The sequence below is a fragment of the Mauremys reevesii genome, linkage group 11, assembly GCF_016161935.1.
Source record: "Mauremys reevesii isolate NIE-2019 linkage group 11, ASM1616193v1, whole genome shotgun sequence".
Lineage (NCBI taxonomy): Eukaryota > Metazoa > Chordata > Testudines > Geoemydidae > Mauremys > Mauremys reevesii.
The window spans coordinates 39115243-39137250 of record NC_052633.1 but is presented as its reverse complement, the minus strand read 5'-3'; the positions used below and the strand labels follow the sequence as shown (position 1 = coordinate 39137250).

At 38.1% G+C, this 22008-nt stretch overlaps 1 protein-coding gene and 1 long non-coding RNA gene across 7 annotated transcripts in view; one reads left to right on the top strand and one right to left on the bottom strand.

The window, feature by feature from the left end:
- Positions 1–22008, bottom strand: part of LOC120374737 — a 42910-nt gene that overhangs the window by 9782 nt on the left and 11120 nt on the right. The window contains exons 2-4 of one of the 3 annotated variants that reach the window (XR_005586219.1): positions 7800–7985; positions 5892–5949; positions 1891–2307 (exon numbers count right to left, since the gene is read on the bottom strand). This is a non-coding gene — a long non-coding RNA (uncharacterized LOC120374737). The remainder of the gene's footprint in view (positions 1–1890; positions 2308–5891; positions 5950–7799; positions 7986–22008) is intronic. The other 2 variants (XR_005586220.1, XR_005586221.1) reach the window with 2 other exon arrangements.
- Positions 1–22008, top strand: part of DYNC1I2 (dynein cytoplasmic 1 intermediate chain 2) — a 42229-nt gene that overhangs the window by 17154 nt on the left and 3067 nt on the right. For all 4 annotated transcript variants that reach the window (XM_039494855.1, XM_039494852.1, XM_039494853.1 and 1 more), the window contains 10 exons: positions 223–338; positions 15716–15805; positions 16096–16258; positions 16355–16454; positions 16981–17106; positions 18109–18255; positions 18603–18716; positions 19133–19266; positions 20257–20401; positions 21379–21519. In XM_039494855.1, the coding sequence (XP_039350789.1) occupies positions 223–338; positions 15716–15805; positions 16096–16258; positions 16355–16454; positions 16981–17106; positions 18109–18255; positions 18603–18716; positions 19133–19266; positions 20257–20401; positions 21379–21519 (1276 nt within the window). The remainder of the gene's footprint in view (positions 1–222; positions 339–15715; positions 15806–16095; positions 16259–16354; positions 16455–16980; positions 17107–18108; positions 18256–18602; positions 18717–19132; positions 19267–20256; positions 20402–21378; positions 21520–22008) is intronic.

Here is a 22008-nt window from a genome sequence, read left to right as displayed (position 1 = left end):
GTGTATAAGCCAGCCACCTTTTAAAAAATAAAGCTAGCATATCATTAACATACATAGCATTTTTCAGATGATAGCATCCTTTGGATTTAAACTTGATTTTTAGAGGTGTGGTGTGAGATGATGCCTTGCATATCACTGCAGGCAATCTGAAACTCTTTATAACTTAGTCATGATTGTATTAAAAATATCAATTGTTCTAATGTCTCTGTTCATTTTATTTAGACGTGGGCCTGTTAAACTTGGAATGGCTAAAATTACACAAGTTGACTTTCCTCCTCGAGAAATTGTTACATACACAAAGGAGACTCAAACACCAGTTATGGCTCAACCAAAGGAAGGTGAATGTTAACTTATACTACTATTGCATGTATTTTTTCTGGTTATTAAAATGTATCAAGACTATTCTAGAACAGATGGAGATCAGTCATTTTCTACTTGATATTTTATATTTTACAAAATAACTAGTCTTTCAGAGCTGGACATGGTTAAGTGTAAATTGATCTGTGGGATGACTGGTATTGTCTTAAGTCCATATAGTTCTTTTTAAAGAATGTCATTCTGCATCTTGTAATTAATTAAAGGAAACCTATTAAGCACTTGTATTTTCCTCTCCCAAATGCAGTTTTCTAGAAGACTTACTACATTTATTTGTAGATTTACTGCTGTTTAAGCAATGTAGAATGTGTTCCGTGCATATTAAGGTAAAAAAAATCAGTTTATTTGAAGGCTTATGTGTTTTTAAGCCATTTGTGGCTTGCTGCCATCGCTAGCATTTGATTGAAAAAAATGCCACTCTCAAAGACTTTTATAAATTGATTTTTATGTGTAGGGACACAGACTGCCCTCAATCATTGATCAAATTTCCATTGATGAGAATAGGAGTTGCATATGCTAATCACATTTTTGACTCTTAGCTTATGGTACAAACTGAAAACAGTTGGAAATTTCTAAGTTAAAGCTTCAGTTGTAACTCGCTGTCTTTGCAGGAAAGTTTTTTGTTTTGTTTTTTTTTACAGAAGATTGAGTGGGTTTAATTCACTTGCTGTTAACCTTCAGAGACCTGGGAATTAGATCACAAATGACAATATTTGGTCTTTGCCTAGTCCACATCAGAAAAACATGGAATTGTTCAGTGTGACTGCCTCGCTGATCTCTCATGAGCAAGTTTACTATGAGAACATAAATTGAGGGTCTAGAATTTCAACTTCAATTTTGTACTTCCTAGTTTTCTTGGGGTTAGTGTTTAATTTTCTGGCATCTTCTCAAGGAAATATAGATAAAAGCTATGGTCAATGTGTTCATTTATTCTGTTAAATTTATATTTTACAGGATTTAGTTCTTAAATCTTTTCATTTAAGAATCACAAGCATATTGTCTGAAAAGGTTTGATGCGGAATGTATAGGACTCCTACTTGCATCAGTACACTATCACTTGTTAAACATTAACAGTGGTTTATGTTGAAGCCATTTATATTAGAAGCATACCTATATAGAAGAGAAATGAGGAAAAAGCACGTCCCAGTACTACCTCTCTGTTGAAAAAGAGCTTTTCTTCTCCCCTTCCCCCCCCCCCATTTGCATCATGTAAGGGAATCCAATATACGTTCCAAACACCTAACTGGGCAGGTTTCTAAACTTTTATTACTTGATCAACTAGAGTAGAAGAGGATTTTTTTTTCTGTATTTAATAGTTTGTTCTATTTCCCCACAAAAATATATATAGACCTAGTATTTATTTTATTTACCTGGCAAACTGGAATATGTACTAATATTTCAATGAAACATATTTATTGAATATTCAGTATATTGCCTACAAATCATAGGCAAAACAATTCTCTTGTGAACAAGCTTTCCACCCCTTCATAGATGAGGGTTTTTTAAAATACTTACCAGTTCAAAGGCTTTTCTGTAGTGTTTTTTTTTCCATCTGTGCATGGTGGCTTCTACTTGGAGCACTGGCAAAAATGGAAGCTGAATGCTTGTTTGTCAAGCACCCGTGCAAAGGTACATCAGTAGACATCAAAGGAATCATTGTTCTTCAGAAACTCACCAGTTCATGAAAATGCTGATTTCCACTTTAACTGTTCTTTATTTATGAGAGAGTCTCAATTCTGCCTCCGAGAGCTTGCAGTAGCTGTGCATTCACATTCTCATGTATTGTGTTGGGCATGGTGTCCGCTGTCAGTGTTTCAAACTCTCCTCCACTCTCCTGGCATCATGTAATTCACTGTTTTGGTGTGATCATACCTGGGTGGCATCTCAGAATTTTTCAGTGTAGAACATCTTTTCCTTAAAGAATCTTCTTATCTGAAGAAAAAAAAAAGTTTATTGCAGAAATTGTACATAGGAGAGTACTAAAACTAAGTCTGCTAAGGGTTGAGTGTGTCTGTCTTTAGCATGTATCAGAGGGGTAGCCGTGTTAGTCTGGATCTGTAAAAGCAGCAAAGAGTCTTGTGGCACCTTATAGACTAATAGACGTTTTGGAGCATGAGCTTTCGTAGGTGAATACCCACTTCATCAGACGTATGGTTAAGTAACTTATTCTATTCTCTCTTGTCTCCAGAACCATGGAGCTTGGATTAGAATTCATGATTTTCTGGTTACCGGTGCTCAAACAAATTTTAGTATTTCAGAGTCATTTGTAACAATTTTATTTTTAGAAATTTGGGTGTGTGTGTGTGGGGGGGGGGAGTTAAATCTGGTAACTTAAACGATAAAAGGGGAACAGGATACATTAAACTCAGAGTTAAACCTGAATATCCAGCTTAAGTCTCGTAACGTATTTTTTGAGGGTTAAAGATGACTTAACTCTCAAATTCTGTACCCTCACTCACTCTCCTGAAAATAACCACTCCTTTGCCTAGGAAGCTCCCTGTAGAACACTATGCAATACTGCTCCTTCCATCCCTTTGCATATGTAGACCACTGAATGAGACAGTGTGATGGAACATACATTGAAAACACAACTGGTTATGTCTACCAACCTTCTAATATAGTCTAGAAAAGGCAGTTCAGGTTTTTCAAAGATTAAACTTGAAACATTTTAAAGGAAGAATGTTATCTTGAAATGTAGTGAATTTAAAACTGATTTAAAATAGTTTCAAGTACTACACGTGCCTCTTAATTCCTCTGCATGTTTTGGTGGTTTTAGTGTCACTCCTTTCCAATTTTTACAAATGTTTTTCTCTTCCCTCTTGCTATGAGAGCCACACAAACTGTGAAACCTGACTATATGCAAAGTAAACAAATAGAAAATAGCTTTTTTTTTTCCTGTAACCTTTCAGTGATACTAATTTTGTTATATATAACAGTAGTAGGTAAAAATATTGGACAAAATGTATTTAAATTGACAATATTCATTTAAATGTGTTTTTGGTGACAGAAATAACTTCTATGTTGACATCTTCTACATCAGGCTCCCTTCCATGCAACTTTGGGAAAGTCCATACTATTGGAAAACAGCATTTCCTAATGGAAAGACTGCAAATATTAAATGTGAGGTTCTTTGTTGTTCCATTATTTCTATTGTGATATGCAGTGTTGTAGCTGTGTTGGTCCTAGGACATTAGAGACACAAGGTGGACAAGGTAATATCTTGCATTGGACCAACTTCTGTTGGAGAGAGAGATGAACTTCCTCAGGTCTGTGTAAGCTTGAAAGCTCCTCTCTGTCTCTGTCTCTCTCCAACAGAAGTTGGGTGAAGTAATATCTTGCATTGGCCCATCTTGTCTCATTATTTCCAGATAGCTTCTGGCTCATGGAACACAGTCCCAAGGAGTAGACCACAGTTCCAGGGGAAAAAAATTGCCCCACATTACTTTTAATCTATCAAGGCAATCTTACCTATAAACTGCAATAACCCATATAACTATTTCAAAAAGCAAGTGAGATACCAAAGTTCTCATTGTCTTCCCTCTTCCTTCCTTCAGTGTTAGTCTTCTCTTTTGCTTTGCCTCTTTTTTTTTTCCCCACTCCCTCTCATTTTCTCCCCTTTTTCAGATTCTCACTGGAAGATGGAGAGTTAGCACATGGGTTGTGCGCTGAAGTGCTTTACTTACAATGCCTGCTGTGAGTGAAATTGCCTGGGATTGCATGATCCTTGTTAGTTTTACTCTCAACAGATATGCTGTAGTTAAAGAGCTTTTGTTCAGGAAAGTGACTATGAACTGTCTGTCTTCCACTGGTGATTACCAGAACCCTCCCTTGGACGCAATAAGCTGGGATGGGTGGGTGCAAGCAAACTTAAAAGTTCCTTGCTTCCTGTTCACTTGAGAACTACTGCTTTAATTGTACTGTACAACTGGTATTGTGTATGTGCAGCTCTCAAAAATGACTTGACACTTGAATTAAGAAATGGGACTGACAAATTTGCTTTGAAGCCTGAAAGTCTTTTTCATACGACTTCTTTCCAAATACATCTTTAATAAATAACTGGGAATTATGCTCCCACCTCTTTAATATGGGGACTACAAATAATACAACAGTCAGAAAGCGAAACTGCCACAGAAAATGGGAGTCTTGAAATTTGGGATACTATGGTCATAGAAAAAACTATCTAAAATATCTAAGAGGATACAAGCAAATATGTACTCATGATTTGTGTGAATTTGGTGAGAATGGAGTGCCTTTAGTTCATGTATATCTTTTTTCAAGTATCCCATTTAATCTCTAGGCAGTATGTAGTTATGGAATTTCTAGTTCATATTGTATAAACTAAGTAGCAAGACTGTAAGAAGTATACTTGAAGCTCGTTCTGTTTACCTTAGGGTAACTTGATATTACATAGAATAACAATGTACTGTATACAGAAAACCCCTTTGGCGTCCGGAGGGGCTCGTCCCTCTCTGGCACAGTGGGGAACCACACCGCCTCGCTACATTCACATAATTTGAAGTCGCATATCTTTTCTGTGGATGATTTATAATCTCAAGTCCTTTCAGAATGGCTGAAGCGTAGTTTCTCCTCTTTAAGCACCCTGGTGGGGTATGATGGTTGATAAAATGGTTGACCTGAGTTTTAATAATAGTTATAGTGTCTTTCATTTGAACATCAAACTTGAAATTGTACAGATCATTTATCCCTCAGTGAAGTGGGTTGAAAAGGAAGCACTTCTCTGAACACTGCCCAGTATGGAAATTAAGACAGGAAATTAAGAACACCGTAACCTATAGGAGGATTTAGGTAGGTAGAATAATAACTACCCAACTGGAATTTGTTGAAGATACAGGGGCTAAATGAGGATCTTGATTTTACATCTCATCTGCAAGTCATTACAGTGCCTCCTTATATCATGCCCCCGCACTTGGTCAGGTACTAGTTCAGATGCAAAAGTTCCACATACTGAATCATGACTTTTTACCGTGCTCCATTTTGCTTGAAAGTCTTCCCTCCAAGCACTAGCTGGCCTCATCTATCTCACTTCTGTTATACCAGGCCTATGTTTATGAAATGTGACCACATCGAAGCCAGATGCGTTGTAGCTGCAGGCAGTGGAAGGCATGAAAATTGTTCAGCTATTGTTGTATAGATGTATTATAACCTCTGAGTTCCTTAAAATAGTTATGAGAAACTCAGTGTCGTGGAGAGATTGGAAATGTTTCTCTTTTGCTTTTCATCTAACACTATAGAATATTATAAGCATACCTCTCAACATGTGTTTTCTCAATTTTGTGACTAGGATGAAACAAATAGTCTTTTAAGAGATTAATTAATGAATGTTTTGCCACAGATTTTCATAATGCTCCCAGCAACACAGCAGAGTACCTTCTTTCCTTAAGTCTTGATCCTAAAATGAAGTAAATTCAATAAATGCTGGAACATGAGCAGAATTCCAGAGTACAAAACAGACTTCTAAAGGAAGTTTACTAAATCTTTCTTCAGGTTGCACCTACCATTTGAAGATCTCGTGTGTCCACAAAGTACTCCTAGTCTCTATGTAAAGAGTATAGTCTAGAAGAAGTGAGCAAAAACCAGATATCCATGGTTATAGATGGAAGCGAACATAGCACCTAACACAGCGGGGTCCTGATCCCTGATAGGAGTCCTTGGTGCTATGGTAATACAAATAATAGATTACCATTGGGGATAGGCAGCCAGACATTCTCAATAGAGGGCCTTAATGCTCTTGAATTTGCTCAGTCTGGGTCCTTGGTGCCAGAGTGGCCTTCCTGTGCTGGTCAAAAATCCAGCTTTATGATATAGGTCAAGATAAATCTGTTTAAAAACATTTTTAAAAGAAATAAAAAAGCACATTAGACTATTATTGCAGAAATTCACCATTTTTTCATATTTGCGGACTATTTCTTCAGACAGATCTTCTCTTATGGACTGTCTTTCCTCCCAGTGCTAATCCCACACCTATGCAGTAGCTATAATGCTTGATTACCTAAAGTAGTATTAGAACAACATAAAAGAGATGAGATGAAAATAAACTTGTTCCAATGCAACAAGTATGTTGTCTTAGTAACATTCTTTCCTTATTTTGTTTACCTTTCCATAATGTAGAGTGTTGAATGAATGACTGAATTTATTTATTTGTACGAAATCTTTTCCTGATGCCCATAATTTTCACTACATTGATCTAATTCTAATCTGTCTGGGTCATTTTACAGTTTAGGGCTGTCCTCTTGTGATTTGCTACCCATCAGTTTTTATGGTGTCAGCAAATTTGATCATAAAATAATTTTAATACCAGGGACACCTGACACAGACTTGCTATGATTCATGTGTAATCCAAACAGGAATAGGCATCCAAGGGAATTCTGCTTAAAGACTGGCTCATTAGTAATGGAAGCTTTCTGGGATAGTAGGACCATCTCTTGTTTTAAATGCCACGTTGCACCTTTGTCATGGAAGCACTTATGGACAAGGGTTTGAGAAACACTGATTTTGTTAGACGAAAGATGGGATGTGGCTCATTTATTGTTAAACATTTAAATTTTGTGTGTATATATACACATGCCTAGACCCTACGTAACTGGCATGAAACAAATTCTTAAAACTAGATAGAACCTCAGAGTTGCGAACTAACCGGTCAACAACATATCTCATTTGGAACAGTCAGCAGCAGAGGCAAATGCAGTACAGTACTGTGTTAAACGTAAATTATTTAAAAAAAAAGGGGGAAGTTTAAAAAAAAATTTGACAAGGTAAGGAAACTGTTTCAGTGCTCGTTTCATTTAAATTAAGATAGTTAAAAGCAGCATTTTTCTTCCGCATATATATACTATACTGTGCTGTACCAGAGCAGTACTAAGTGACTGTAAAGCTGAAAGGAGCAGCTGAGGATTCCCCTGCTGTGAGGGAATCCTTGGCTAACCTACAGTTGATGTAGCCAGCCCATTCTGGCTTTCCTCACTCCCATCAGAGGGTATATATCTGGAGCACAGTGTGCTCAGGTGCCCTTAACCAGTGCAGGGGCTGTTAGTGGTAGCAGAGACAGTTAGTCCAGGCTTTAGACTGGACTTAGTTGTTGTGCCAGTTCAGCCTCTGGACAGGCCCATGATTTGGGGAGACAGAAAGATGGCAAAGAACCATGTTTGCCTCCCCTTAGCTGTTTGTGCCAACTGTACTCCAGTACAGCAGAGAATTGAACGTAGGATGTCTAGTAAGAAAAGTCAGGTGACGGTTTTTTTCCTCTATAACCAAATCTCTTATAACATCTTTCAGATTACTCAGACAACTGGAACTTCACATTCTAGTATTTATTTCTAGGGATAGGCTAACTTACAGCAATGCCTTTCATTCCATCTCTCCAAAATACATCACAAGTTTGATGTTAACATAAAGTAAAAACTCACCCTACATTCGGAAAGTAAATGTCCAGGCTGACACACACTCTGAAAGTTTTGCAGTTCATGTTTGTTGTTAGGGAATTCAGAGTGACTTCCTATGAGTGAATTGCTGATAGGCAGCAGAATAGAATATTGCATGAAAGCCTGAAGCTGTCATCTTCAGTGCTACTAATAAGTATAATATACAGGAGTCTGGGGAGAAAGACACAAAAGGAGAGAGGCATATGTGAACATGTAAGTATTATACATGAAAATCAACAGAAGATCTGTATAAAGGTGAAAAATAGCATAGAATTACACTCAGTTTCTGCTTGGGACCAGGGGCGGCTCTAGGAATTTGGCTGCCCCAAGCACGCTGGTCCTGCGGCTCCGGGGGACCTCTTGGACCTGCCACAGGCACTTCTGCACTTGTCCCACGGCTCCGGTGGACCTCCCGCAGGCATGACTGCGGAAGGTCCGCCAGAGCTGCCTGCCGCCCTGCCGGCAAAATGCCACCCCAAGCGCACGCTTGGGTCTGGAGCCGGCCCTGCTTGGGACACTATTTAGTAATGTATTTCCTCAGAACCAGATGGACTTGGCTTCTTTCAGTACCTTATTGCACAGATGGGACACTTTTGATGTGTAATATACTTAAAAATTGGGAACCTCTTAATTTACAATTATTTTATTCTTTACTCTTGTAGATTATAGGATTATTGTATTTGCAGTCTCTGTACAGTAAAATGCATTTGTGCAACTCATATCTAATTATTTCAGTTAACTAAAGACAATATTGCTGCATTAGCTCCACACTGAGGATTTGTAATTTATTATTGGTTTTAAAAAAACTTGTATGATGAAAATATTATTTGGTTAAGACTGATAATTTTAAGTCAGGTTTTAACTACACCTCTACCTCGATATAACGCTGTCCTCAGGAGCCAAAAAATCTTACCGCGTTATAGATGAAACTGCGTTATATCGAACTTGCTTTGATCCACTGGAGTGCGCAGCGCCGCCCCCCCCCCCCAAAGCACTGCTTTACCGCGTTATATCCAAATTCGTGTTATATCGGGTCACGTTATATCGGGGTAGAGGTATATATTTAACAATTCAGCATGTAAGGCCTCTGAGCGCTACAGCGATACAGATAACACTCCCAGTATTTATATATTCCAACAGTACTCTTTAAGAAATAGTTCAGTTTTATATATGCCTGTAGTTCCCAGTACATGGCGTAAATATACAGTGAAATACAGATGGAAAACTTAATAGGAAGACAACTTCACCTTAACAAAAGCCACCCATTTCACAGATGATTTAACTTTGATTAACCTACTCTGCAGCAATAGATTACTCAGACAACTGGAACTTCACTCTATAGTGTTATTGCTAGGTGCAGACTAATTTACAGCACTGCTTTTCTTTCCATCTCACCAAAATAACATCACAATTTTGATGTTAACTCAAAGTAAAAATTCAGTGGTTCATTAAATCTGGTTTTAGCATTCATCGACAAGAGATTTGTCACTTTAAAAGTAACTGCTACTTTTATGCACTCTTTACTGCTTAGTTTATAACCTTAGATCCCCTGTCAGGAAAAAACATGGAGTTAACCACTTAGAATATTGTAATGAATATTCATCAATAAATTGATGTGACATACAGTCTTCATGCTCCTGTGCAGTTTTTAAAGTTTTAACTGCTTTATCTTCATCTTATTGGGGAAAAAAAGTTAGCATTTTTTTTAAAAACTAGAAATTGTATCAGATGTATTGCTAACTTAAGTGGTATAAAGAATGAGGAGTATTTGTGGCACTTTAGGGTATGGCTACACTACGAAATTAGGTTGATTTTTATAGAAGTTGATTTTTAGAAATCGATTTTACAGTCAATTGCGTATGTCCACACTAAGCGCATTAAGTCAGCAGAGTGCATCCTCATTACCATGCCTAGCATCGACTTATGGAGCGGTGCACTGTGCGTAGCTATCCCAGAGTTCCCGCGGTCTCCACCACCCATTGGAATGCCGGGTTAAGCTCCCAATGTCTGATAGGACAAAATATATTGTCGCGGGTGGTTTGGGGTATATTTCGTCAGTTGCTTCTCCCTCCATGAAAGCAACGGCAGACAATCGTTTTGCACCAGACACCAGAGCGATTAGAAGAGCACAGCAAGGCGTGCTGTGCATCAGAGAGGCTTTGAAAACCAGTTTCATGACTGGACAGGCTTCGGTGTGACCATTGTGTGTATTTCTCCTTGATGCAAAGCCACCCGCCTTTGTTGATTTGAATTCCTAGTAAGCCAACCACCCTCCCCTCTTTGAAATAAAGTAACTATTATTTTGAAACCATTCATTCTTTATTAATTAAAAAAAATGAGATAACGGACAAGGTAGCCTGGGTGGGGCGGGGGAGGAGGGAAGGACAAGGCCACATTGCTTATTGTAGCCACACTAAAAATCTAATTGTTTGAATGGCAGCCTTCAGTTGCTTTGGCCATGCTCTGCAGTGGAGTGGCTGGGTGCCCAGAGCCTGCCTCCCCCCCACGTTCTTGGGCATCTGGGTGAGGCGGCTATGGAACATGGGGATGAGGGTAGGCGGTTATACAGTGGATGCAATGGGGGTCTGTGCTCTTGTTGGCTTTCTTGCAGCTCCAACAGATGCTTCATCATCATGTCCATTTGCTCCCCCAACAGATGCTTCATCATGTCCGTTTGTTCCCCCATTAGTCTCAGCAGCGCGTCCTGCCTCTGCTCTGCGCGCTCACTTAATTCTTTCCTGGCCTCTGCCACTGAATGCCTCCATGCATTTAAGCTGTGCCCTATCAATGCGGGTGGACTGCATGAGCTCGGGAAAACATGTCATTGCAAATGCGTTTTTTTTTGCCTTCTAATCTGCGATAACCTCAGGGACAGAGATGATGGCGGAGCGTAGAAACATTCTACGCTCTACGATTCTGGGGGGACTGCATGTCACCTGTGCTGCTGTGTTTGCCATGCTGACCAAACAGGAAATGAAATTCAAAAGTTCCCAGAGCTTTTCCTGTGTACTTGGTTACTGCATCGGAATTCAAAGCGCTGTCCAGAGCGGTCACAATGGAGCACTCTGGGATAGCTTCTGGAGGCCAATACCATCTATTTGCATTCTCACTACCCCAAATTCGACCCAGCAAAGTCGATTTGAGGTCTACTCCCCTCGCCGGAGAGGAGTACAGAAGTCGATTTTAAGAGCCTTTAGGTCGATGGAACGGGGTTGGTTGTGTGGACGCGTTCATTTTTTAAAATCGACCTAGCGCGGCTAAATTTGACATAAGCCCGTAGTATAGACCAGGCCTTAGAGACTAAAATTTATTTAGGCATAATCTTTCGTGGGCTAAACCCACTTCATCGGATGCATGCAGTGGAAAATACAGTAGAAAGATAGATTTTATATATATATATATATATATATATACACACACACACACAAAAATGGGTGTTGCCATATCAACTCTAACGAGACTAATCAATTAAGGTGGGCTATTATCAGCAGGAAAACTTTTTGTAGTGATAATCAGGATGGCCCATTTCAAACAAACAGTTGACAAGAAGGTGTGAGTAACAGTAGGGGAAAAAAGAACAAAAAGTAACAAATCTCTAAGGTGCCACAAGTACTCCTCATTCTTTTTGCTAATATAGACTAATATATAACATATAACTAACTACTTTGAAAGTAGGGGAAAAATTAGCATGGGGAAATAGTTTTTACTTTGTGTAATGACCCATCCACTCCCAGTCTTTATTCAAGCCTAATTTAATGGTGTCCAGTTCGCAAATTAATTCCAGTTCTGCAGTTTCTCGTCGGAGTCTGTTTCTGAAGTTTTTTTTGTTGAAGAATTACAACTTTTAGGTCTGTAATTGAATGACCAGGGAAGTTGAAGTCTTCTTCGACTGGTTTTTGAATGTTATAATTCTTGACATCTGATTTGTGTCCATTTATTCTTGTGTAGAGACTGTCTGGTTTGGCCATTGTACATTGCTGGCACATGGCGCATATCACATTGGTAGATGTGCAGGTGAACAAGCCTCTGATGAGGTGGCTGATGTGATTAGGTCCTATGATGGTGTCCCTTGAATAGATGTGGACAGAGTTGGCAACGGGCTTTGTTGCAAGGATAGGTTCCTGGATTAGGGTTTTTGTTGTGTGGTGTATGGTTGCTGGTGAGTATTTGCTTCAGATTGGGGGGCTGTCTGTAAGCAAGGGCTGGCCTGTCTCCCAAGTTCTGTGAGAGTGAGGGATCATCCTTCAGGATAGGTTGTAGATCCTTGATGATGCGCTGGAGAGGTTTTAGTTGGGGGCTGAAGGGGACGGCTAGTGGTGTTCTGTTACTTTCTTTGTTGAGCCTGTCCTGGAGTAGGTGACTTCTGGGTACTCTTCTGGCTCTGTCAATCTGTTTCTTCACTTCAGCAGGTGGGTATTGTAGTTGTAAGTGCTTGATAGAGATCATGTAGGTGTTTGTCTCTGTCTGAGGGATTGGAGCAAATGCAGTTGTATCTTACAGCTTGGCTGTAGACAGTGGATCGTGTGATGTGGTCTGGATGAAAGCTGGAGGCATGTATAGCGGTCAGTAGGTTTCCGGTATAGGGTGGTGTTTATGTAACCATCACTTACTAGCACTGTATTGTCCAGAAAGTGGATCTCTTGTGTGGACTGGTCCAGGCTGAGGTTGATGGTGGGATGGAAATTGTTGAAATCACGTTGGAATTCCTCAAGGGCTTCTTTTCCATGGGTCCAGATGATGATGTCATCATCAATGTAGCACAAGTAGAGTAGGGGCATTAGGGGATGAGAGCTGAGGAAGCGTTGTTCTAAGTCAGCCATAAAAATGTTGGCACACTGTGTGGTCATGCAGGTATTCATGGTAGTGCTATTGACTTGAAGGTGTATATTGTCCCCAAATGTGAAATAGTTGTGGGTGAGAACAAAATCACAAAGTTCAGCCACCAGGTTTGCTGTGACATTATTGGGGATACTGTTCCTGACAGCTTGTAGTCCATCTTTGTGTGGAATGTTGTGTGGATTCTGGTTGTGTCTTTAGATTGTAAGTTTCTCTGGGTAGGGACCATTCTTTGATTTCTTGCAAATCAATAGAACATTCAAATGTTGTATAAGCTTTTATGTTTTAATTCAAGATTCTTTACTAATCCATTTATTTATATAAATATATAAAAATAAATGAATAATAGTGTTGCTTAATGTAAAGTAACCACAATAGAATTAAAGCTACAAGGCTTATGAACCGGGGGATGTTTGTACATATGTAAACCTAAAAATAGGACTGAGTCATCAACAGCCCTGATACCTTAAAGTATTGAAATAATTCCTGCTCTACTATGTCTGGCACTCAGCTGCAGCAATAACTCATAAGCTGCCAACACATACTAAGAGTAATATGAAGGAATTTGGATCTCTGTATAATATACAACATCTATGTTGAAACATTAAAAGAGAGGAGCAATCTGCTACAAGATCTTTTCTGTAAAATATGTAGATTATGAGGTCACTTAGCACTAAATAGCTGACCATCTGCATTTGTTAGGAATTTGACTCCTGTCATTGAAAATGGTACTTAAAATCAGTGTGATGCAGCATAGTTGTGATGCATTTTCTAATTCATTACATTTAAAGCTAGAGTAGCTGTCCAGAGTGACCAGGATCCAGGTCTCTAAATTTAGGGTATTTTGTTAACTGCAGCAAGATTGCTTAGGGAAACAAATATTTTTGTACATAATTAAATTTTCATTGTACATCTATTGTCTTGCAATTTGCTATTCAGTCATATCTAGTAAATATAAATTTATCAATGTTCAGACCCACAGTGAGTGGATGTTAGAATTTCAGTTTGGTTTGAACAGTACAGTTTAGGATTTGCTACAAGTTATACAGTTTTCAGATTAATAGTCAGTTGTACATGCGAATCCATCTAAAAAGGAGCAGTGTCTTTCTGTTTCTCCATGTGATTATTTTGCCCAAAAAAGCTTTCATTTTTTTAAGTAGCACAAAAGCTGTAATTGGCATGCTTTGTAAGGAAGTGTCAATGTGCAAGAGAGTGGAGATCACTAAGAATTCTTTTACGCGTTCTTTCCCCTTTGCACCACCGCCTCCTCAGCAGGGTCACTGAGATCACTAGCTTTTCTTGAAATGGCCATTTTCACTGGCAGGTGCATTATACCCTGTATTTTCAGATTGTTTTTCCATTCTGAATGTTTGGCAGGTTGATTGCTCTGGCTGCATTGACAGAGAAAGGGCTGACAAATGCGGTTGGGCTGGCTGAAAAGACAGTGATTACTGTTTTCCTTTGTGGCTGATTGAGGCCCTTGAAAGGAAAGATTTTAACCTTCACCATTTGGTTCAAAAGTATGAGCATATATTGAAATCATTCATGCCATTTATCCTAGTTCTGTAAACTTGTCAGAACGTAAAAATCGCTCAATTTCAAGTAATGTACGATTGGCATACGTCATTATCATTTTGATTAAGTTGGAGTTTGTATTATTGTGAGCATTATACAGTGTCACTTAAAGCTTTCTTTCCTGCAGGTACAGTTATTTTTTATTGCCTGTACTATGGAGTTAGAAAGATATTCAGACCTCTCTAAACCTATCACTATGTGTGTGGTTTGGCAGCTGGTATGGCCTACAAGCTGTATTTTGTTTAGAGGGTAAAGGCTTGTCTGTGGACCTCCTGGAGTGCTGGTAATTGCACAGGCTTGCCATTGGGGAAAGACATGATTGGAAGCAGTGAGGCAGAAAAATGTTGTGCCATCCCATTGCCACCTCATAGCAGAGACACACAATCCCAGCAGTACCATCTGGTTGTTGCTATCTAGTCAGCTGGCCTAGCTGCTGGGACCATGGCTTGGCAGCTGGTTCCCATCCCTTGACCACTCTTTTGTGTGTGGGTGCGTGTGTGTTTTTTGTTAGAGAACTTTGAACATGGGTCAGAGAAATGTCTGTGACAAACAAGAAGAGTCCCTGTTGAATACTGTCTCGTTACTTGTGATGAAGCATGCTGTAGACTCCTGCTGCCATTCCCTTATAGACAGATGACATAGCTGTTTAACCAATAAAAATAGTCTTTTCAGAAACTTACCTTAGAAAGGAGAGGAAGAAAAGACAGGAAATGCGTATTCCACAACACTAAGTAATTTAAAGTTATTTTCTGGTTTACAGTATTCAAAGGATAAAACGTAGTAATGTAAAAAGTGCTGTAAACCTTGTCAGTATTCCAGAACATTAACATTTTATGTTATTCATTGCAATTAGGGAAAACACATTTTGCTTTAAAATTCTCATTGCCAAACATGATACAGATAATGAGACTTGCATTTAGAATGACAGAAAAGAAAATGTAATCTCTCAGCTATTATCTTTAGCAAAATTTGCCTCTCAGAATAGCAACCTGAAAGCTAATGTAAGTCATCTTTATGCCATACGAAGACCCATTAGACATTGATGGTTTCAGATCACAAGTAAGCAGCAGCTCTGTAGGCTATTTTAGACATTTGATTTTCTTTATTCTGCAGCATTAATGTGTCAGCATGTTACATAAAACTATGTGGTACTTCCATATTCTGTCTGGAATGATAAATGCTTGTAAATTTAGAGATTTCCACTGTGAATTTTCTACAGTTGCTTATGTATTCTGTTTCAGTTTACACAGCTACGCAATTTGGTATGACTGTTGTATACTAAATAGTGGTGTAGATAATGTTCTCATTAATATTCCCTCACTTTAACCAAATGTTATCCTTTTTAAGGATTAAGTTTTAGAAACAATCAATTTATGTAAAATTATTCCATATGCACAAATGCATTTACTTTTGTATTGTTTGAAACTGGATGGAACTTTACTGTGCTTCTCTAGGACTGTTAACTATTTTGCTGTATCATTTCTTTTCAGATGATGAAGATGATGATGATGTGGTGGTACCAAAACCATCAATTGAACCCGAAGAAGAAAAAACATTGAAAAATGATGAAGAGGAGGAAGGTACAACTCACTTTAGGACACAGTATTAGGCATTGTAAATAAAAGGATGTTTAGTAATTTTAATGTAATAGTTTTTTTAAATCAAAGTGACTCACTTTTTAGCAGCTTTCTGTAAACAAAAATATAAATAACTTAAAATCCTATGTAAATTAAAATATGGATATAAAAAAATTAAATTAAAATATATGGATATAAAAAAATTTAATTTGAAAAGTATTTGGTTTTTCTTAAGTGTTTTGACAGATTAGAATGAACTTTAGGAAAATCCAACCTTTTTTTCCCCCTCCCAGCTGCCCCTCATGAGCTTACAGAAGAGGAAAAACAGCAAATTTTGCACTCTGAAGAGTTTTTAAGTTTCTTTGACCATTCTACAAGGATCGTAGAAAGAGCTCTTTCTGAGCAGATTAACATTTTCTTTGACTACAGTGGAAGAGATTTGGAAGACAAAGAAGGGTAATGTGGGAGTATTGGGTGCTTTACTGTGTTTACGATATTTGCAACTGAAAATGTGATCTTAGATTAGTACCCTCCGTTTGTCTCTCTTTACAGAGAGATTCAAGCAGGCGCTAAACTGTCCTTAAACAGACAGTTTTTTGATGAACGTTGGTCAAAGCATCGTGTTGTTAGTTGTTTGGACTGGTCATCTCAGGTAAAAACATTTTCTTTGAATCACCTTTGCAGATACTTCAAGTTTTGTGCACTCAACTTTATTTGAACCGTACATGCACAGTACTTTATATATAGTCCTTAGAAAAGCTCTGACACATTCTGCTGTTTACATACTGTAATTGAATGTGATTGTGTTTATATATTTTGAAAGAGGTAACAGAAGTTGACAATGTTCTTTCAAATGCAATCTATAAATAGAACAGAAAATGCCCAAGGCATAAAGGTATAGCATTAGCTCCAGGAAACTAGCCTCACCTAAATGTTTTAATTATAATACATAAATTCTGAAAATATTATTATCTTGTCTTTAACACTATTTTTGAGTAAACTTTGTAATTACACTTACTATGGTAATTAGCTAATCTGTATTTTCTGTTTATGGGGCTGATTTATCCATGGGTTAAACTTAGTTTTGCCACTATTAATCAAGATCCTAGGACTGACTGGACCATAAGGCAGTTGTTCATTTTGAACATTTTTTCCCCCACTAACTTCTCTCTGACTAGTATCCAGAATTGCTTGTAGCCTCCTACAACAACAATGAAGATGCCCCTCATGAGCCTGATGGTGTGGCTCTTGTGTGGAATATGAAATACAAGAAAACTACCCCGGAGTATGTCTTTCACTGCCAGGTATGATGTGAGTTCCTGTCTCACCAGGCTCAAGATTTTATGTTGATTAATTTGGACAAGTGCCTTATTTATACTTGTCAACATAATGATTTCATTGGGTTGGCATGTACTTTAACCACATGTATTTGCAAACAGATGTTGATGGCTGAAGACATCAGTTTGAAAAGATTCCTCTGCTGCAAAATTTCTGACATTCAGAATATTTAAACATGTCTGAAAATCTGTTTCTTAATCTCATTTATTAAAAGAAAAACTGATATGCCTTAAGTACGAAGGGGTTTTCAGGAACTGTGATGCAGAATGTACAACTAGACCGTAGCCCACTGAATAAAATGTACATAGCCTGAGGAATTGGAAAAAAATAGATAAGTAAAAACACATGCTTCAAGTAGAACACACATGCAGGTTTTAAAATGGATTACTGAAAGGTAAAAATGTGCAAACCTTTTCTGTTTGACCAAACCTGCAATAACCATTTATTTTCAAAATGTCATAATTCTGAAAAATCACTTAGGTGAATTAAAACTAGTTTGTAATCTGATGCTGTCAGATTACTGTCAAGGCATAGATTGCAAAGGTAATTATATTATGATTTGATACTATAGTGACAAAACAGTTTTCCGCTCTCCTTGAAAAATGACCACAGAATGTGTCTTATTACTGGATTCTATTTCTGTTACTACTAACTTCTAGGAAAGATACAAATCAAATGTATGCATATGGAAAGAGTGGGATTTTTATTTATATTTAGTAAGAGTTGAGACCAGAAGAATGTCAAGGTTTTTAAGTAACCATTCAACTCATGTAGTTGTGAACCTTCGTGTGTTCGGACAAAGGAGCAGATGATAGTAAAAGCAATATCAAATGTAACTGAGGAAACAGCTTGCTACCAGTAATTGGTCAGATTTTCTATCCTTAAATTCTTGATTTTAGTCTTAAACATAAAACTCTTCTTTGTATATGTGTGGTTTTTGTTTTGTTTTGTGCGTGTCTCCTTTGCAGTCAGCAGTGATGTCAGCTACATTTGCAAAATTTCATCCAAATCTGGTAGTTGGTGGCACATATTCAGGCCAAATTGTGCTATGGGATAATCGCAGCAATAAAAGAACCCCAGTGCAGAGAACTCCACTTTCAGCTGCTGCTCACACGGTAGGGGGTGAAATGAGAACTACTCACTATTGAGCCATTAACCCCTTGGGGTGGGAGAGGGTTTCCCCTGCATGAACAGTAATGATGTTTTAATACTTAGGTCTGGTTTACCAATAGCAGCACTGAAAAATTGTCTTTGTCATAGAGCTGTCAGTTTTATAGGAGCTTATCTCAACACCATGTGTTATGTGCTAAAAGGCTAAATGGGTTTTCATATATTTCAAATAGTATTTAGTCAACTTAAATTGCTTTATGAAATATTAAAATTTGTATTTCACTCGTGTTAAGTCATTGAATTTGTTACTATGGAAATTGTTTCTGAAAAGGATTTTGTAATGTCTCTTCAGCACCCTGTGTACTGTGTAAATGTGGTTGGGACCCAAAATGCTCATAATTTGATTAGCATCTCAACTGATGGAAAGATATGCTCGTGGAGTCTGGACATGCTTTCCCAACCGCAGGTAGGGTAAACTTGGAAAAGTATGTAAGAGAGCTATAGATGAGGCTATTACTTAACACTTACTCTCTTTTGAGCTCAGGTAGTCTGTACCTTACTAAATACTTAGCATTCTAATATTAATTTCACCTGTTTGCCTTAAGTATTTTGACAATATGCAGACATTCCCAGCTTGAGTAGTTGTATAGTAATTCTGTAAGATAAATTCCTTTTTTACTGTAGTAAATCAAGTGTCATAATTTTTGGATTCTTCGGTACTGATGTTAAAGTTTGGATTCGTGAATAAGAGACATCTTCCAAATGTAGAAAAGGGCTGGAATAAGAATAACTTGTGAACTAACTAGTCCTAGAAAACCTACACCATTTCTGGTAAAAGTTAAGATGGCAAGTTTGAAAAGTTCCTGCTACTTTTTTCTACAGGATAGTATGGAGTTGATTCATAAGCAGTCCAAGGCTGTAGCTGTCACGTGCATGTCTTTTCCTGTTGGAGATGTCAATAACTTCGTCGTTGGAAGTGAGGAAGGCTCTGTGTACACAGCATGCCGCCATGGCAGGTGAATAGACACTCAAATTATTTGTGTGTGTAAAATAGCAACGCTTATCAGGATATTTCATTTTAAGATTGCACAACAAAAAATTTCTATATTAATGTTTGTAGCAGAGCTTCGTGCTTATATAAAAAGGTAATATCTTAAATATGAAATATTAAATGAGACTTTTAAAGGTCAAGGAAAGGATCCACCCTTGCTACTGGTGGATCTTTACTTTGGCTAGGAATACTTTTAATTATGAAAAGGAAGATGAACTGGTAGACTTGAGTTCTGTTCATTTGAATTGTAGCAGAACATCCCAAACGTTATCAGTTCTACAGATAATTGTACAATAAAATCACGCACAAATCTTAAATTGGCTAGCATTTCTCCTGCTGTTCAATCTGTTTTGAAATGGGCTGGCTGTATCTTATCAATTGCTTTCTTAAATAAAATTGAGGTGTCCAGTTTTCATTTCAAATACACATCACTCTGACGGCATAGCTCTTAGGTTTAAAAGTAGCCAAAATTGTATCCTTTCTTTGTAACATCCTTTTCCCCTCATCTCCACTTTATCAGTTCTGATATGAGATTATTGGGGATGTATTGTCACTAGGACTAAACTCTGCCTCAGCTACTTACGTGCAACTCCTGTTTAAGGCAATGAGAGATTTGTATCCATATTTGAGGACTGAATTTTGTTACTTGATCCAAATATTTAGCTGTTGCTTGAAGAGGTACCTAGTCAAATCTGGGTGGGATAGCCTTGCCACATGTTACTGTTTGTCTGTGGTATTATGTCTGCACTTACATATAACAGAATAGGGGTTTGGAAAAGAGAGGCTAATACACAGGATCATATTCAAACCCACATTTCACTTTCCCCTCTGCAGGCCATATCTATTTGGGTTCCATTGAAACCCACTCCCAGTTTATTTAAAACATGTATTGCTTATTGCCTCGGTGTGAAATAGTTTCAAAGGAAATTAACCTACATAATGTATTTTAAAACAGCAAAGCGGGAATCAGTGAGATGTTTGAAGGACACCAAGGACCAATCACAGGTATCCATTGCCATGCAGCAGTTGGACCTGTAGACTTCTCTCATCTTTTTGTCACCTCATCATTTGACTGGACAGTAAAGCTTTGGACAACTAAGGTATCTAAACCAGAGGTGTCTAACAGTTTAGACTTTGACACAAGGTGGTGCTATAATGTAAGCTTTAGTTAACCAAAGTGTTGTCAAAGGGTTTAGGGAAGCTTAAGTCCACTGGGTGAAGGGTAATATCAGATGAGTTAATTTATGTAGCTTAGTTCTCTTTTAATAACCTGCAAGTAGCATCACCAAGATTACTGTAACTCATCACCTAAATGTAACTTATATGTAAATGTGGCCAAGTTTGTCTATTTCTGGTCCGTTTTGCTTATCCTTTCAACTTTTGTAACTGGGTTGGGAAGACCAATGCAATGATTGAAGTCAGTTATCTTGTAATTCAGGTATATGAAGTATATCATCATTATGGTAATTCAGGTGTCCATTTCAGGTCCTCACTACAGCATGCAAGGCATTACCACAGTCTTATAGTGAATTAGGAGGGCTCCCATCAAAACCAATCAACACTGTTTCTAATGAGCCTGAACCGAGTTGCAGTCATGAGCCATGACTAACGTTCTTTCCATTGCTTTTCTTAGCAAGCTGCCTCTGCAGCATTGCTGTCCCAGGAAGCACGAAGCTGGGCCAGGGTCTCTCCCATAATGGTGCACAAGTCTACCCCCTAGGCCATCCGGTCAGCTCAGGAGACTATACCAGAATTCACTCATATTTAGGTTGTTATACCAGCCTCCTATTGAAGCTATGTTGTAATATCAGGCAGTAAATGTGATATATAATGCATCCAAATGAGGGCATTGGGGTTCCCCCCCCCCCGCCATCCTGCAGTTATTTTTTTGGCCTCTTTCTGTGTAAGACAATTGAAGGAATTCTTTAAGCACAGATTGTTGCTTAATTTTACAATTGCTGTAATATGAACTGTACAAAAACGCAATATTTCACCTTCATTGGAAAAAGATTTTGCTTTCAGAATCCCAAATGTAAAGATTGTGTGGTGTAAAGTACTATATGGTGCTTTGTTTTAGAATAACAAGCCTCTCTACTCATTTGAAGACAACTCAGACTATGTTTATGATGTGATGTGGTCTCCCACTCACCCTGCTCTGTTTGCTTGTGTGGATGGAATGGGTAGGCTTGATCTGTGGAATCTCAACAACGATACTGAGGTGAGGCACAATAACTTAACTACTTCAGATCTGACAAGAACTAAAAATCTTAGGCTTCAGAAATGTGTATGGCCAGAAATGCTTTATCATGGTTGCGCTATGTATTCCTGCTGCTGTAGTGGCATTGTGCAGTAGGTGTGTGATTAGAGGGGAAATAATTCAAATCACCTCGTTTTTAGTGCCTGACAATGGTAACTAAAATGTTGTCCTCCCAGTATAAAAGCAGTACAAAATTCCTATCTATATAATGTGCTATACTTGTGTGGCTTTTTCCTTGGACTTGCCCAAGTACATGATCCAGACACCTTTTAGTGGCTACAGCATACAAGGGCTAAACACCCTCATACTATGAATGAGTCACATAAGATCACTATTATGCTGTTAGTTGCCATAGTAGATTCACTGGCTCAAATTCAAATTTGGCTGGTTGGTTTTTTTTTGTTTTTTTCCCCCCCAATGCTAGAAAAGTTATACCACAATCATTAAACA